The 16572-nt window shown below is 33.5% G+C and overlaps 2 protein-coding genes across 2 annotated transcripts; both read left to right on the top strand.

Annotated features, from left to right (window-relative positions):
* The first annotated feature begins 852 nt into the window (after positions 1–852).
* LOC100775419 (alpha-mannosidase) lies at positions 853–10677 on the top strand. Its single transcript, XM_003520144.5, has 29 exons — positions 853–1164; positions 1299–1382; positions 1504–1592; positions 1730–1904; positions 3155–3274; positions 3386–3478; positions 3572–3643; positions 3957–4070; positions 4175–4275; positions 4356–4449; positions 4727–4894; positions 5000–5089; positions 5343–5408; positions 5479–5535; positions 5622–5841; positions 6500–6633; positions 7081–7146; positions 7245–7304; positions 7553–7624; positions 8165–8212; positions 8369–8488; positions 8590–8655; positions 8882–8994; positions 9078–9168; positions 9383–9493; positions 9577–9672; positions 9755–9802; positions 10021–10089; positions 10237–10677. Exons 1-29 carry the CDS (start codon positions 952–954, stop codon positions 10423–10425), a joined length of 3039 nt encoding a protein of 1012 aa, XP_003520192.1. The 5' UTR covers positions 853–951; the 3' UTR covers positions 10426–10677.
* A 1055-nt stretch (positions 10678–11732) lies between these two features.
* On the top strand, positions 11733–16153 carry LOC100777392 (protein EARLY-RESPONSIVE TO DEHYDRATION 7, chloroplastic). The gene is made up of 4 exons (XM_003519813.4): positions 11733–13182; positions 13796–13962; positions 15146–15230; positions 15788–16153. The coding sequence occupies exons 1-4, from the start codon at positions 12116–12118 to the stop codon at positions 15975–15977; spliced, it is 1509 nt and encodes a 502-aa protein (XP_003519861.4). The 5' UTR covers positions 11733–12115; the 3' UTR covers positions 15978–16153.
* Positions 16154–16572: the final 419 nt, after the last annotated feature.

Raw genomic sequence — 16572 nt, 5'->3', positions numbered from 1 at the left:
CATAAATTTGATGATCAAACATTTGACGACATGCTTAAAAACAAGTTTAAATAAATTCCTGGCCACATATACTGATCAGATGTTAATTCTAGTTTTTTTTACACTCCTGGTGTTTCGATGTCCGTTTTTGGTACGGAACAATTTGATTGTATTTGAAATACAATATTAAATATCCTAGGTAAAATAACATTTTTTTTATCGGAGTTTCTTAATCTTTGTGTGGTAATGTACAATCGAATTTGATGTAAATTCCAGTTGTTATCAAATGTGTTAATAATAATGAAAGAATTTGACAAAATTGATTAGTAGTTTAGGTTCTTTAACCATAACATGAGTTCCCTGCCTGTAATTGTGCATAGAGCAATATATGTCGGAAGAAGAGTTACTTTAACTGATATTCTTCTTTTCAAAATAAAACCTGAACTGATATTCAATTTTTAAGGATTAGTTCTATGGTTTTCATCTGTGGAAATAGCTCTGGATTGAATCCTTGATCTAAAAAAATAAAATAATGGAAGAATGTCTAGAAAAAATGTCTGCAACCGCGGAGGAAACGCCCAAAATTTAAGGACGCAAACTTATTTGGATAAGGAGTGCGAGAACCAATTTGAAGCCCGTGACAAAGTTTAGACTAATGCTACACAATTTAAAAAACTACAGTACTAAATAACATTCATAAAAGGTTGTCAAAATTCAAATACGTTTGTTAGATAAGTTAAAGTAATGGAAAATAATTAATTACCCCCAATATTGCAGTGGTGGGGTATGCACCTCGTGGTAATCACAGTTACCTAGGCCGGCACTCTTAGTCTTAGGCATGGACCAATCAATGCCCACTTTTTTATTTCATATGTTTGGTCTTTATTCTAAGCTTTGGTTATATACTTTTCTATAATACTATTAGTTGAATGGTATAATCTTCACAGACCCAGCACAGTTTGGGTGTTGGAAATGGGAAACTTAGCTGCAGAGTCTCTCTGTGCTTTATTGTTGCTTTATTTCTATGGCACACTTTTAGTTAGTGCTAAATACATAAAGTATAATACTGGGGCTGGTGTTGTGCCAGGAAAATTGAATGTTCACTTGGTTCCACACTCCCATGACGATGTTGGTTGGCTGAAAACCGTTGATCAGTACTATGTTGGGTCAAACAATAGTATTCAGGTTAGAATCATAAAATTCTTTTTTTTTCTTCATTCATTTGTGTTTGAGCATATAATTGTTCACTTGTTATGGCTTCATACTTCATAGTTTCAGATTTAACTTTCATTTTTGTTCTCTACTTGAATGTTTTGTAGGGGGCATGTGTTGAGAATGTGCTGGACTCGGTGGTTGTGTCTCTTCAGAAAGACCCAAATAGAAAGTTTGTGTTTGTCGAAATGGTAAAATCTATGGAAATCTAGCAATAAGTTATGACACCCTTGACAATGCTTTGGTACATTTACTTCAATCAGCAGATTTACAAATTTTTGGGTTTCATTTAATTTCTTAAATAAATGGTAGGCATTTTTCCATCGATGGTGGGTAGAACAAAGTCCAGAAACACAAGAACAAGTGAAAAAGCTTGTGGATGAGGGGCAGCTAGAATTCATGTACGTATTGTATTGTATTTAGTGAGCTACTTTTTGTGGGGTCCAGCTAGTGTGTGTTTTGATGTGTAAGAGATAGAGATTAGGAAATAGTCTATGCAGTGTTGCACATGTGACTTTGATGTGCTTTTTGTGGGTAGAAATGGTGGATGGTGCATGCACGATGAAGCTGCGACACACTACATTGACATGATTGATCAAACCACTTTGGGCCATCGTTTCATCAAGGATCGGTTTAACAAGACTCCTACTGTTGGATGGCAGATTGATCCATTTGGACACTCTGCTGTGCAGGCTTACCTGCTAGGAGCTGAGGTGAGTAATTTTGGTCCACTTTTAACAAAAACATTAACAAGACATATAAGTGATCACGTGTGGTACCAACATGAGTGGATGACCTAGTAGTTCCACACATTTTTTGACGTGACATTATAGTGTGTTGATGTGGCCGTAGAGACCAAATTAAGTTTTTATTTATTTATTTATTTAAAGTTGCTTTAATTCTAGCACTCAGGAGAAGAATCATCTTATCAACAAGTTCATCCCAATTCTACTAGGCTGAATCCCTTAAGAAAGAGTTTGAGGTTAATTCTTATGGATAGAAAACATAATTAAAAGAAGTGATCCTTTAAAATTTTGTTTGAAGCATATGGAAGAAAAATGAAATCTATTTTAAAAGATAAAGAACATAATTGAAACTTTTAAAAAATAAAAAGAATGTAATCGAATGATTTTTAAAAATTAAAGAATCTAATTCAACTTTTAAACTTAAAAAATAAATTAAGAGATCAAAATAGTAATTAAGTCAAACTAAAAATAGATTAATTATTTTTTACTTAAATATGATTTTATTTTTCAAAATATAAGAATATTCCTATTTTAATCCTCCTAATCAAAAGTTATTTTTTTAGTCCTCCATATATGTTATTAATATACTCCAAACAAAAAATATTGAATTTACAATTTGTGGTAACTTTTGACGATCAATATCTGATTCTAACGATCAAAATCTATCACAAATTATCAATTTAATATTCTTTGTTTGACACTTCTATGGAAAAGATTAAAAAATATTTTTTAAATTTCAAGAACTAAAAAATAAATTTTAATTCAGAAAACAAAATACTCTAATTTAAGTGACTAAAAATGTATTTAACTTACTTTTTTCTCGACCTTATCATTAAATTTTAATAATAATATTCGATGATTTTGAAATTAAAAATATTTCATTAATCTTAAGAATATTGTGTGAAATGTATATATGAAAAATAAAAATAAATATGTATTTTAATTTATAAGAAGGAAAAATGAATTAAGCTTTATTATAAACTAAATTAGATTCTATCAGTTTATATAAAAGTTTTTTTTTTGAAAATACATTTTAAAAAATGAAGTGCACAAATTAATAATTTTAATTCGTGAACAAAAATTAATTTATTTAACTTTCTTATTTCCATTAGAATATTCGTCAATGGGTAGACACTTTTAGTTTTTTCTCTAATGAATTGTGCTTCCAAATCAATAAATAAAAAGTATGAATAATTTCTTTCTATTTGCCATTGCAGCTTGGTTTTGATTCTATACATTTCGCAAGAATTGATTACCAAGACAGAGCTAAGCGCAAAGCTGATAAGTCTCTTGAAGTTGTTTGGCGTGGCTCCAAAACATTTGGTTCTTCATCTCAGGTTTAATTAATTTGCAACTTATGTACCATTAGTCCATTACTATGACTCATTCCTTTCTTTGACTATAATTACTAATTGTGCAGTCCTTTTACCATTTTGGGCCCATTGCAGATTTTTGCCAATACTTTCCCCGTTCATTATAGTGCTCCAAATGGCTTCAACTTTGAAGTCAATAATCCTGATGTTGATGTTGTTCCCGTGCAGGTTCTAACATTCAATAATAAGAAAAATGTTGATGTTATTTTGCATATTTTGTTTTGCCTATGGCTTATTTCACATCTCCATTTATATATGTAGGATGATCCTCTTATTTTCGATTACAACGTGGAACAGCGTGTCCAAGACTTTATTGATGCTGCTACTACCCAAGTAAGTCCATTCTATTCAACAATTTTTCAATAGAGTAGCAATTAACTTTGTATATCTAATGACTAATTAGTGCATCATTATACCAACAGAAATGAAACTTCTTGTGTGGACTGATAGATTATATTTAAATTGAGTCTTTGTTAAATATACCCTACATATTTATTCAATGTATAGTGGGAAATAGACGGTCAAATGTTTTGAATATGACTTGTGAAATTTAAATTGAGAGCATCTCATTTCTTGTATCAATTAGCTTTCTTCTCATTCAAATAAACAAGAGTGTGCAAATTGAATTTGGTTTTGCTTAATATAGGCAAATGTGACGAGGACAAATCATATAATGTGGACAATGGGTGATGATTTCCAGTACCAATATGCAGAGTCTTGGTTCAAGCAAATGGATAAATTAATTCACTATGTTAATAAGGTAAGGGATTAATATAATGCATATCCTAGCAATTCATTTTTATGCAAGTATTGATAGTATCATGCTGAGTTCAGATACCTGTTTTTTCTGTTTTTATTCTTTAGGATGGTAGAGTAAATGCTTTGTATTCCACTCCATCTATTTACACCAATGCCAAGAATGCTGCTAATCAAACTTGGCCACTGAAAACAGATGATTACTTCCCGTAAGGATATGTTATAATTTTGTTTGCAAAGCAGCTTATGATCTTAACCACTTATGCAGATTCTGGATTATTTCTTATAGGTATGCCGATAGTCGAAATGCTTATTGGACGGGCTATTTCACCAGTCGCCCGGCCTTAAAGCGATACGTTAGGATGCTAAGTGGATACTATTTGGTAAATATCTGTTAAGATTACATATTATTCTGTTAATTATGATTAGAGAGCAATTAGGAATTTGTCCATTATCACTCAGATTAGATTGATTCTATGTAATTAATGTAGATCCTGTTTGCTCATTATAAATAAAGGATTAGTGTGATCTTCCTTGACACACAACATTACAGTAAAACACTGTTATAATATCAATGTCCTAAACAAAATAAAATTCGATGGACTTTTTCTTGTTTGCTTCCAAGTTCCAAGTATTCTAATTGGTAACATTTTAATGCAGACAGCACGTCAACTTGAATTCTTGGTTGGAAAGAAATCAACTAAATACAATACTTATGACCTTGGAGATGCTCTAGGAATTGCACAACATCATGATGCTGTCAGTGGAACTGCAAAGCAGCATACAACCAATGACTATGCCAAACGATTGGCTATTGGAGCCTCTGAGGTCCGAAATAAGAACTTTCCAAATTTAATAAAATTTGAAAAATATATTTCGCATGTTGACATTTGTTTATCCGGTCAATTTTCTAAAAGCTATGATTTCTTATAGGCTGAAGCGGTTGTTAGTTCTTCTTTGGCTTGTCTTACTAGAAAACAATCAGGTGATAAGTGTTCAGCACCTGCATCGGCATTTGCCCAGGTGAAGTTTCAAATGAAAAGAGAAAATACCATTTCTCCATTTTTCTTAAGTACTTATTGCTCTTGTCCAAGTTTATTGCCAAAAAATGTTGAAGTTAGTTCTGTCATTGTTCTATGCTTTCAGCTACAAATATGTTTATAAGACTTGTTCTTGTTCACCATCATTTGTTTCTTGTAGATTATGTGGTTAGTCTCATATTCTGGATTCCTTAATAATTTTTTTTCCTTTTTTCATTATTTTTGGATTTTGGCAGTGTCAATTGTTAAATATTAGTTACTGCCCTCCAGCAGAAGACAACATTCCAGAGGCTAAGAGTTTGGTAATATTTTCCTAATTTTTCGTAAGTTAAATTTTATCTATGATCATATGTTGATAATAATTATTTCCAGGTAGTAGTGGTGTATAACCCACTTGGGTGGAATCGTACTGATATTGTCAAAATACCAGTGAGTACATATCATTTACTTGCAGCATCATAAAACAAATCAATTTCCAATATTGCGCTAAGCTAAAGGTGACAATTTTGCATTAGGTTAATGATGCTAATCTTGTTGTCAAAGATTCATCGGGCAATAACCTTGAAGTACAATATGTGGATGTGGATGATGTTACGACAAATTTAAGAAAATTCTATGTGAAGGCATACTTGGGGGTTTCTCCAAAACAAGCCCCAAAGTACTGGCTTTTGTTTCAGGTGTCCGTACCTCCACTTGGATGGAGTACTTACTTCATTTCTAAAGCAACTAGAAAAGGTATAGTTCCATTCCCTCCTTTTCTAAATTTAGTAATTTTTCTTTTCTTTTTTCATTTTGGACAACACCATTTTCCATTCTGAGTCATGGCACATTAGTAAAGGTTAAGGTGCCTTGTGACCTCCATGTAATGTTGTGCATATTTACCCTCTCTGATGATATCTTTAAATGCATTTTGGGTAGACATAAGCTGTGTTTGGCTACACTTTGGAAAGTCATTGCATGTGATAGGAGAGAGAAAACGTGAAAAGGAGTTTTTTTTTTTTTTTGTGTGTGTTGGACCAAATGTTCCTTAGCTCAAAATTTTTTTTTTGAAAGCAAGCACACACAGTGATTGGTCTCTCCAATATGAGGCTTTGTTGAGAAGACTGTCTATCCAAGATTCATTTGAACATGTGCATCACAAAGCTCCATGCAACACTCCTTTTTGAGTTTAATTGTGGTGCCCTGTTAGTGTAAAGTATTTTATACTATCAACCAATCAAAAATCATCTTTGATATGACTTTTTAAGTAGTTATCCCAAAAGTCAACTTACTAACTATATATGATGATTAGTTATTGAATGTTAGAAAAAAAAATTCACACTGTCAGTGCATTTTAATTAAATTTTTTAATTATCAGTATTAAATATGCTATGTCGTTGTTTCAACTTGATAGGGACCAGGAGAAAAGATCTATCTCACCCCAACAGTCAGAAAGGTGACACTATAAATGTAGGATCGGGAAATTTAAAGATGTCCTTTTCCTCAACCTCTGGACAACTCAAAAGGATGTATGATTCCAAAACTGGAGTAAGTATTTTACAAAGTTTATACAACACAAAAGAATGTTATTAATTTGTGTTAACTGAGATATCATTCTTGATAAATTGCCAAAGTAAGGACTACACTATAGTGGACTATATGAGCACTTCAATATATATAAAGAATCAGTTAAATTTCTATTTGACATAGATCAGGAAGTAAAAGTAGTGATGAATATTTTCAGTTAACATAGTTCCCACAATCATTGAACTCCAAATTATCATATTCCATGACCATTTATTGTTGAGCTTTATTTTGTGTTTTGTTGAGTATGTGTTCCTATTGGATTCATATGCATAAAGGTAATAGATTTCAAGGCATAGCAAGTATGTTCAAGGCATATTTTGTCACTTAGGTTTAGCTTATTGATTTCATATCAAGACATATTTCTAAGGGTGTGATGGAAAGTATTTCATGATTTTTAAATTTTCCCAGGTTGATATACCTATTCAGCAAAGCTACCTTTGGTATGGATCTAGTGAGGGCGATAGTGATCCTCAGGTGTGTGATTTCTTTGCACATACGTACAACTAATTCCAATAACAAATTAAATTAGTAAACTTACAATGCATGCTTCAATGGTGTGATTTCTGCTATAGGCTTCTGGTGCATATATATTCCGGCCTAATGGATCGCCTCCAAATATCGTTTCAAGATCAGTAAGTTTCATCTTTGAATCTGTTAACATGTGACATTACTTTTATATAAGAATATAAAACTGTGAAAATAACCTCTGAAAGTCTAAATAAACAATAAGACAATCATAAAAAATCATTCAAATTATCTTCAATTTGCTATTCTTCTTGCTCTCTTACTATATTTCTCTCCATTTCCTTTTAAGATTTCCATATTTCTTGTACTACATTTGTTATTTGTATAGGTGCATTTTGATTTATTTGATATGCAGGTGCCTACCAAGGTAATTCGTGGACCACTAGTAGATGAAGTTCATCAGAAATTTAGCTCCTGGATTTACCAGGTCAGTAACTTCGTAAATTTAAGTCTAGGATGCAAAAAGTATTTTGCATTCATAGAATTGTTAAGATCTCTAGGTATTTTTTACTTATATTGGCAAGTTCATGTATTCTATGTTGTTATAAATGTATGGATTTCAAGACACAACAATGAATGTTCAGTATTGGTGTTTAGAGGACATATCTCAACATCCTTCTCTTGAGGTAAAGTAAGTGATGTACGCAAAATCTAGTGCTGAAATGGATTAAATGTATAGAAGATTAGAAAGCAGGAAGCCATATCACATTATCTTGGATCTTACTTGATGGAATTTATCACTAATTTTTAGACTATAACTGAGTGATTTAATACTGAAAATCAGCACATTTGCTGAAAAAAATCATTGTAGTGGAAAATGTTGCAACTCATTTCTTCAATTTAAGTTCATTTGAAGTTATAGATTATAATAGTTATCCAACTAATTGTAAATGATAGTTTGATTGAATATTTAAATGCCTTTTTTCTGTCATCAATATCTTTTTCTTACTATTTATTTAATTTTTAGGTTACTAGGCTTTACAAAGACAAAGACCATGCAGAAATCGAATTCACTGTAAGTTGCACTGTCTGGTCTCAGGAAAGTTCGTATTAATGTTTTATTATACCAGCCAAATAGAATATTATGACTGTTGATTGGCCTAATACGGATTGTGCACTTTGGAGTTCTAAAAATAACAAATAAGATTCTAACTGAGGTTTACTTTTGAAGATTGGTCCAATTCCTACTGATGATGGAGTTGGAAAAGAGGTGATCACACGAATGACAGCAAATATGGCCACAAACAAGGAGTTTTATACGGATTCCAATGGAAGAGATTTTCTAAAACGAGTAATCTGATACCAATTTTTTTCTTCTGATTCATCATGAAATTCTTCGGGGAGAAAATATTGCAACATTGACTTTTGTGACCCTTAAAAATGTCAATACAGGTTCGAGATCATAGGGAAGATTGGCCTCTGCAAGTAACTCAACCAGTAGCAGGAAACTATTATCCAGTAAAAATTTGTACTCTCAATTTCTTCAAATTTCGAGTTTAATTGCAGATAATGTGTTAGGGGTATGAAAAGACAAGAAACAAAATGATATCATGGCATCAACCACTAGAAAAACAATTAAAAGAACTTGAGAGAAAGAGAGGGAGTAACAGTAACCTATTAGTATTGTTTTTTTGTAGTTAACAGACTTCTATAGCGTTGATTAAATTATTTTTTATTTGTGCAGATTAATCTTGGAATTTATACTAAGGATAAGAAATCTGAGTTCTCAGTCTTAGTTGATCGTGCCACTGGTGGAGCCAGCATCAAAGATGGTGAGGTGGAATTGATGCTTCATAGGTATTCAAGCTGTCTTTTTATTGCTATTTCAATACTACTATTTTATTGCAAACAAAGTATTAACACAATGTTTACTACTCAAGGCGTATTCTCCATGATGATAGTCGAGGAGTTGGGGAACCACTTGATGAACAAGTTTGCGTGAACAACAATAATACATGTGAAGGACTAACAGTATGATACTGTCATCAATTAATTTATACTTCTTTGTATCCTCTTTACTATTGACTGAGTGACAAATTTAGTTTGTTTCTATGAAAAATGTGGATTGAAACACTAAATTTTACTAGCTTCGTAGAAAAACTAGAAAGTAGAAACTGATTGTATTTTCTTTTCTTCTATCTATATATGGAATATCTATCTCTTTTATTTTTCTCTATAATATCAGGTCAGAGGAAATTATTATATCAGCATCCACAAGCTTGGAGCTGGTTCACGCTGGCGTCGTACAACTGGTCAGGAAATTTATTCTCCATTCTTAGTGGCTTTCACACATGAGGTATGACTTAATTTGTTTCAGGTACTTAATTATGGATTAATAATCATCACCATATTATACTCATGATTTTTTTTATTGATCAGAACTCGGAAAACTGGAAGTCCTCTCATTTGACAAAAGGAACTATCATGGATCCAAATTACAGCTTGCCTCCCAATATTGCTCTGATAACTCTTGAGGTAGAGCAACTTTTCCAAGGATATATATCTATAGTCTATAGCACTCTTGACTCTTTTTGTCTCAAACTAAAATGTTTTGCAGGAGTTGGATGGTGGAATTGTGCTTCTCCGTTTGGCACATCTATACGAGGTGAGTCTATAAAAATATTTATAATTCTATTCGTATTTAACTTCAAATGAATTGAGACAAAGTGATTTAATAAAATTCAATAAGATCATGTACTAACTCTTGCATAGCTACATGTTTAGTGTAATTCAGTTGCATTAAGTAATATTGTAACAATCTTTTTTCTATTGCAATATCAGTTCTAATCTCATATATTTCTCTCATGTTTTCAACTTGATTAGCCAAGTGAAGATGCTGAGTATTCAACTCTTACCAAAGTTGAACTAAAGAAGTTGTTTGCCATGAAAACGGTATATAGAGCTTCTTCTCACCCTAAAGAAGATGTCTTTGTGATGCACCACATAATTTCTTAGATAACTTGAATTGAGTTCACTTTTGTCCTATAAAACTTTGTTTTCTTGGTATGTAATGGGTGATTTGGTGTTTTTATTACGTAGATAAAGGAGTTGAAGGAGGTAAGTTTGTCATCTAACCAAGAGAAGTCAGAAATGAAGAGGATGACATGGAAGGTTGAAGGGGACAAAGGACAAGAACCTCTGGCAATTAGGGGTGGCCCTGTCAGCTATCACAATTTGGTTGTTGAGCTTGGCCCCATGGAAATACGAACTTTCCTTTTGAAATTTTAAAATGGGTCAAATCATCATTGATGATTTTATTTGAAGGAAAAATAAACATGTTTGATCACATGATTTTTACCCTTGTAAAAAATGGTAGAGGGAGACCAAGAATGATTTTGGGGGAAAACATTAAAAGAAATGAGTAAAGATCCTCTCCAATGACGGGAAATAATATTTTTGAGAATTTGGTTCTTAACCAAATCTAACTCAGATAATAATGTAACCATCCCGTCTAATGAAATAAGATTATTGTTGTTGTCATATTGTTATCGTCAAATAAACATGTTTGATGTTTCTACGTTGATTTTTTCTTCTATTTTTAATTGAACAATTTTATCAAATAACGCAATATACAGATTGGATTGTATATGATGAGGTTGAGGTACGAGTATATAGACATCATTACATATGAATAATGCTAACTACTTCGAAATTGGTTGCATTGCAAGTGAATATGTAAGATCCAGCCTTTCTTTTATTCAAGCAAAGATAGTTCTCCAACATTAATAAGAATAATAATAATAATAACAATAATAATAATACTACACAAAAAGGTTTTAAATGAAAAGCTTTTTTTTAATCATATTTGTGTGTTTTTTCTTATTAAATGAGTTAAGTTATATGTACTTGCTTCTTATATATTTCATAAAACTTTATTTAATTAACTTAACAAATCAAGTGAAAGTTAAACTTACATTATATAATAGATGACTTTAATTTAGGGTGAAACATCACTTCAAGTGATTTACAGCGGATGATAATTTTTACCTCTTAGATTATTAATCTCAGATCACTATGGTGCACCCTCCACACCATATACCTTTTCCCTTTTCACTGTCTTAGCTTCCATCTCACATCTCTGACTTTGCAAATTTGTTCTAAAGCCCATTGACATAAGACTTTTGAAAGAAATTATATAATAAATAACATCCTTGAAATTTTAGTTTTTAACCAAATCCTATGATACGTTCGTACAATCTATATAGCCAACCCCACCTAATCAAATAAGGCTATTGTTGTTGAATAAATGCAAATTAGAGCTTCTTCTTCTAATAGTTGAATTAACCCAACTGTAATCTAATAAGACTCTTGTTGCATCCTAAAAAAAAAGACTTGTTGCTTGTTGGTCGTGGTGGTGTTGAATAAGATGTCGTGTAATCCATGCTTGATGTTTCTTTATTAAATTGTTGTTTTTTCTTTCTAATTGCAAAAGACATAACTAATTAATCCAAAGATCCTGCAAGTGAAGTCCCCCATCTTATCAGCATACACAAATTGGATTGTATACATGATGTGAGGTTGAGACTAAAGATATGAAGCATACAAAGTTATAAACACTTCCTAAGAATGCTAACTCCAATTTATTCAAATAAATTCTAAATTTTATAGACTTGTCTTTATAACTTAAGATTGTTGTTCGAACATGATTTCTAAGGCAATAAGGTTATGTTTTAAAAATAACCAATAATTAATTTAAAATATTAATACGGAAAATAATACTGAGATTTCAAAAATCATAAAATATTGTTTGAGTTTTAACATATTTCTAATTATAGTCTTTATTAAAAATAATATCAATTACTTAATAAAAAAAATAACTCACCTCCCAGTCTCCCAAGGATCCCAACAAGAAAGGAAAAAAAATAAAAAAAATAACAGTTCCGTACCGAGATCGCGGGAAATTTCCGCGGCAGTTAATATGTTCTTTCGACCAAATGCCACGTGTCACTTTCTCGTTTGTCAGTTTTCTTTCCGTTTCTCTTTTGAAACTCCAAATCCACACAACGGTAACGGCCTTGGAAGTTGGAAACTCCATTCATCAATGGCGTCTGAAAACCCCAACCAGAGAAACTCCCTGTACCCGCAGGTTATCGAATCAGAGCCCGAAGCATGTTCTTCGAACCATTCCTCCTCTCTCTATCCCAAAATCGACGAGGTCGGCGACCTCGTCGAAAACCTCTTCCCGGACAACACCAGCCCCTCCGCGCCGCCGGTCGCCGCCGAAGAGGTCCTCATCAAGGTCCCCGGCGCCATCCTCCACCTCATCGACAAGGACTGCAGCGTCGAGCTCGCCTGCGGCAACCTCACCATCATCTGCCTTCGCCAGGGCCAGAGCCTTGTTGCCGTCTATGCGCGAGTCGGAGACGAGATCCAGTGGCCCCTGGCGAAGGACGAGGCCGCTGTCAAGGTCGATGACTCTCACTACTTCTTCTCTCTCCGTGTTCCGAAGGAGGAATCGGATTCCTCCTCAAGCGACGAGGAGGGAGAAAAAGCAAAACATCAGAATAAGAAAAAGAAGAAGAATAAGAAAAACAAAGATTCCAGTGCCAGCGTGCTGAGCTATGGCTTAACGATAGCGTCAAAGGGGCAGGAGGATTTGCTGAAGGAGCTGGACAAGGTGTTGCAGGAATGCAGTGCTTTCTCGGTGCAGAAGGTGTCGGAGAAGGCAAAGAAGGAGGGGGAGGCGTTGGATGCGTCGCTGGAGTTGACAATATCGCCGGCAGATTTGGAGACAGAGGAGAAAAAGGAGATGATGGAGGAGAAGTGTGCCGCGTATTGGACTACATTGGCTCCTAATGTGGAGGATTACAGTGGAACCGCTGCAAAACTTATTGCGGCTGGTTCTGGACAATTGGTTAAGGGGATTCTGTGGTGTGGGGATGTGACGGTAGAGCGGTTGCGGTGGGGGAATGAGGTCATGAAGAGGAGGATGGCTCCGGGTTCTCAGGGAGAGATTAGTCCTGAAACCTTGAAGCGGATCAAAAGGTGACTGTGCTCTTAATTAATCCTCTTCTGCTTTACATTGGTCTAAGTGAAATTAGATTCAGATTTCTTAAGCATGTGGATAGAAAAAAGAAAGTTAGGTAAAAATGAGAGGTCACTTTTCAGGCAAAGATTAATCATTGACAAAACCAACATTAACTTCACGCACATATATTTTGGTAACAAAAAATGTGAGGAGGATGAATAAATTAAACTTTTCTTGTGAGTTAAAAGATCATTAGCTTATAGGTCTTTATTTTTTAGAAGCTCTCTCCTTATCTTGTGCTCATTTGTCAATACTGTGATGGGCTAACACCGAAGTCTTGAAGACTACAATGAAAAAAGTAAAATTAAATAATTTTTTATACTGAAAGACTTAAATTTTCTCTTTCTGTATTTCATATGTTCATCTCACAGTAAATAGTTAATGACTTGAGGAGTTTTCAGAATCCTGCTGTTTGTTTTTCTAATCAATGTTTATTAGACAAAAATGTTACACTCTGCGACTTTTAGGTAGCTATGATTATTTGTCCTTGTTTTTTGTCTGTTAGTCTGTTTGTTTGAACATGAACATTTAAATAACTGATATTGTCTTTTTGGCTTGATGTTTATATAGGGTTAAGAAAGTGACCAAAATGACAGAGAGTGTGGCAAATGGGGTTCTCACTGGGGTTGTGAAGGTCTCTGGATTTTTCACTAGTTCAATGGCAAATTCAAAAGCCGGAAAGAAAATTTTCAGCCTTCTACCTGGAGAAGTTGTGCTTGCATCATTGGATGGATTCAGTATGTCAGTTATCTTATTCCCTGGCTTTTACAGGGCCTATGATTTTCAGTCATCGCCGTAATGTTGTTTTACTTCTAAGCACTAGCCAAATATCCCCTAGCAAAGGAAGAAACAGAAAAAATGTTTATCTTCTTTACAAAGAAAGAAAATTAGAAGAAAAAAAAGGAAAAGACGTTTTTTACTAATTAAAAACTAAGGAAAAATTGATGTGTGTGTGTGTGTGTGTATGGCCACTGAAGCTTCTCTAAATTGGCATAACCACACGCCTAAATGCTTAAAAGAGGAAAATAGCTTGAAAGATATGTTTGTAATTGCTATGAACAGTCTTGGTACGTTGCATTGGACAGCTTTAGTAATATTTCTAATGGTTTTAACACAAGCAATTTATGGCAGGCTAAACAGAAAATTGTTTCAACATGCTTGCAGCAAATTGAAGCTTGAAATGGTTCAGAAAAATAAGATAATAAAATAAAATCTTATTTACTGGTGGTTGTACAAGGAACTAAAAACCTGTCATCCAAAACTAATTGTGACACATTCTTTCATTTACTTGAAATCCTTGCCTTAGCCATGTTTACATTGAAATTCATGATTTGGTCAAATGCTAAAAGTTAGATTATTTTTCCATAATTTCATGTACATCAACCTTGCATAATTGTTGAGTGTTGTCTATTTCAGAATTCAAATTGTTTGATTTTTGAAATTAGAAATAGAATTGACAAAGTTGCATTACAGAAACCCAGCCATTTCATGTGTTTTTATATCCTTTATGTTTTGGGCAAAGTTCTTTTGCCAAAGTAGGGTCTATGAACAGTGATCGCAAACATGTAAACTTCATCAATATTTTCTGAGTTTGAGAACACTGATGTTCTTGTCTGCAATAATGAATTGTTAAACAGAGTCACTAAGATTATGTGCCTTCACGTGTTATTTCTATTGGCCGATCACTCAAAATCATTTTTACCTTTCATCTATTCTCACCACCTTGACCAGTTCATAGAAATTTGGTTGGGGTCTCTTCCAAAATGATTTTTTAAACGTTATTGTTCATTTGCCCAAGAAATTTTCTCATGTTTCGGCTTTAAGATCAAGCAGCCATGATCCTGTTAGTTTAGTAGGTACTATATAGTTTACTGAGTCAGTTATTATACTGATGATTTTTTTTTTTTTATTTGTAAATAGGCAAAGTGTGTGATGCTGTTGAAGTAGCAGGAAAAAGTGTCATGTCAACATCTAACACTGTGACAACCGAGCTTGTCAATCACAGGTAAAGTTAATAGATGCCCTATCTATGGTAAAATACCTACAAAAGAAAGTATGAAATTAAGTATTGCATTAGATGATACTATAATCTTTGGTCATGGTCTGATGCTATTATGCCTAGAATGTAAGCACCCCATGCTGAGCATGAGAATTGAAATTTTAATTATGGCTTTGATACTTGTGAATGTGGACATCTTGAATTCCCAAGTGTCCTACATCCACATTATGCCACCCAAAATACTGCGGATTGTAGGACACCTTCAGCTTAAGAAACACCTCCCATGAGTTAACTGCTAATAAAAAAAATTAGAAAAGTAGAAGGCTTTGCATTTGGGTGTGCTTAGAGAACTAGCAGCCCAAATTATTTTCTTGCATGCCTTCTTGATATGATTCGGTCCATGACCTGCTTTAGTAGCTAGTGAAATCCATATTCCTTAACTTATTGGTTTTCTTTTTCCATTTACCTTGACCTGCTTTGAGAATTGAAAGCATACAACATGGGGGGAATGCCAATGTTCTTCTCTAACTGTTGTGAGCAATTTGGCAATGTGTATACCGCAGATACGGAGAAGAAGCTGCTAAGGCAACAAGTGAAGGACTGGATGCTGCTGGTCATGCTGTGGGTACTGCATGGGCCGCATTTAAGATTCGACAGGTTCTTAATCCTAAGAGTGTTATAAAACCTACCTCACTGGCCAAATCTGCAGCTAAAGCTGCTGCTGCAGAACTTAAGAATAAAAGGTCCAAGTGATTTCTGGCAGGAGTTCTTCAATTAAGATTTTGACCATCCTAACATCAATAGTCACTGCTATTCATTACCACCGTTTCTTTCAGGCCAGGTGGGAACATTGTATATATTAGAGGTGGAAACATTGATGTATGTTTTGATGTTTTTTCTTTACTGTATAGATATGGTTACTGTATTTATTGTTCTGGCAGCAAGAACTTCACTCATTTTTAGTGATTAGTGTTGGAAATTAATGAATTCTACTTCCGGTTCTCATTTCCATGATGTCTGATCTTTGGTCAGTATTAGATTTTTCGCAATCAGTATATAAATACAGGATAATTCTACTTCCACACAACTTTTTTATAACAATATTTACATTTTAGAAGAGAGAAAAATAAAGAGGAGAGAAGTGTAAGATAAAATGGTTGATTTAATAGGGTGAGATAAAGAGAAAGATTGAGTTGTAAATTTGTGTTTTAAAAATTTATTGGAAGTATGGTATCACTCATAAATACATTTCACTTTAAGTTTGTGAAGAAAGAGGAACTTTAGTAATGTGATACGGACAGGCACAACCAAAATTTCTGTGAGCTTAGAAAGAAGATTGGAGGTTTTT

This window comes from Glycine max, chromosome 2 (assembly GCF_000004515.6).
Source record: "Glycine max cultivar Williams 82 chromosome 2, Glycine_max_v4.0, whole genome shotgun sequence".
Taxonomy (NCBI): domain Eukaryota; kingdom Viridiplantae; phylum Streptophyta; class Magnoliopsida; order Fabales; family Fabaceae; genus Glycine; species Glycine max.
This window is presented reverse-complemented; position numbering and strand designations above follow the sequence as displayed.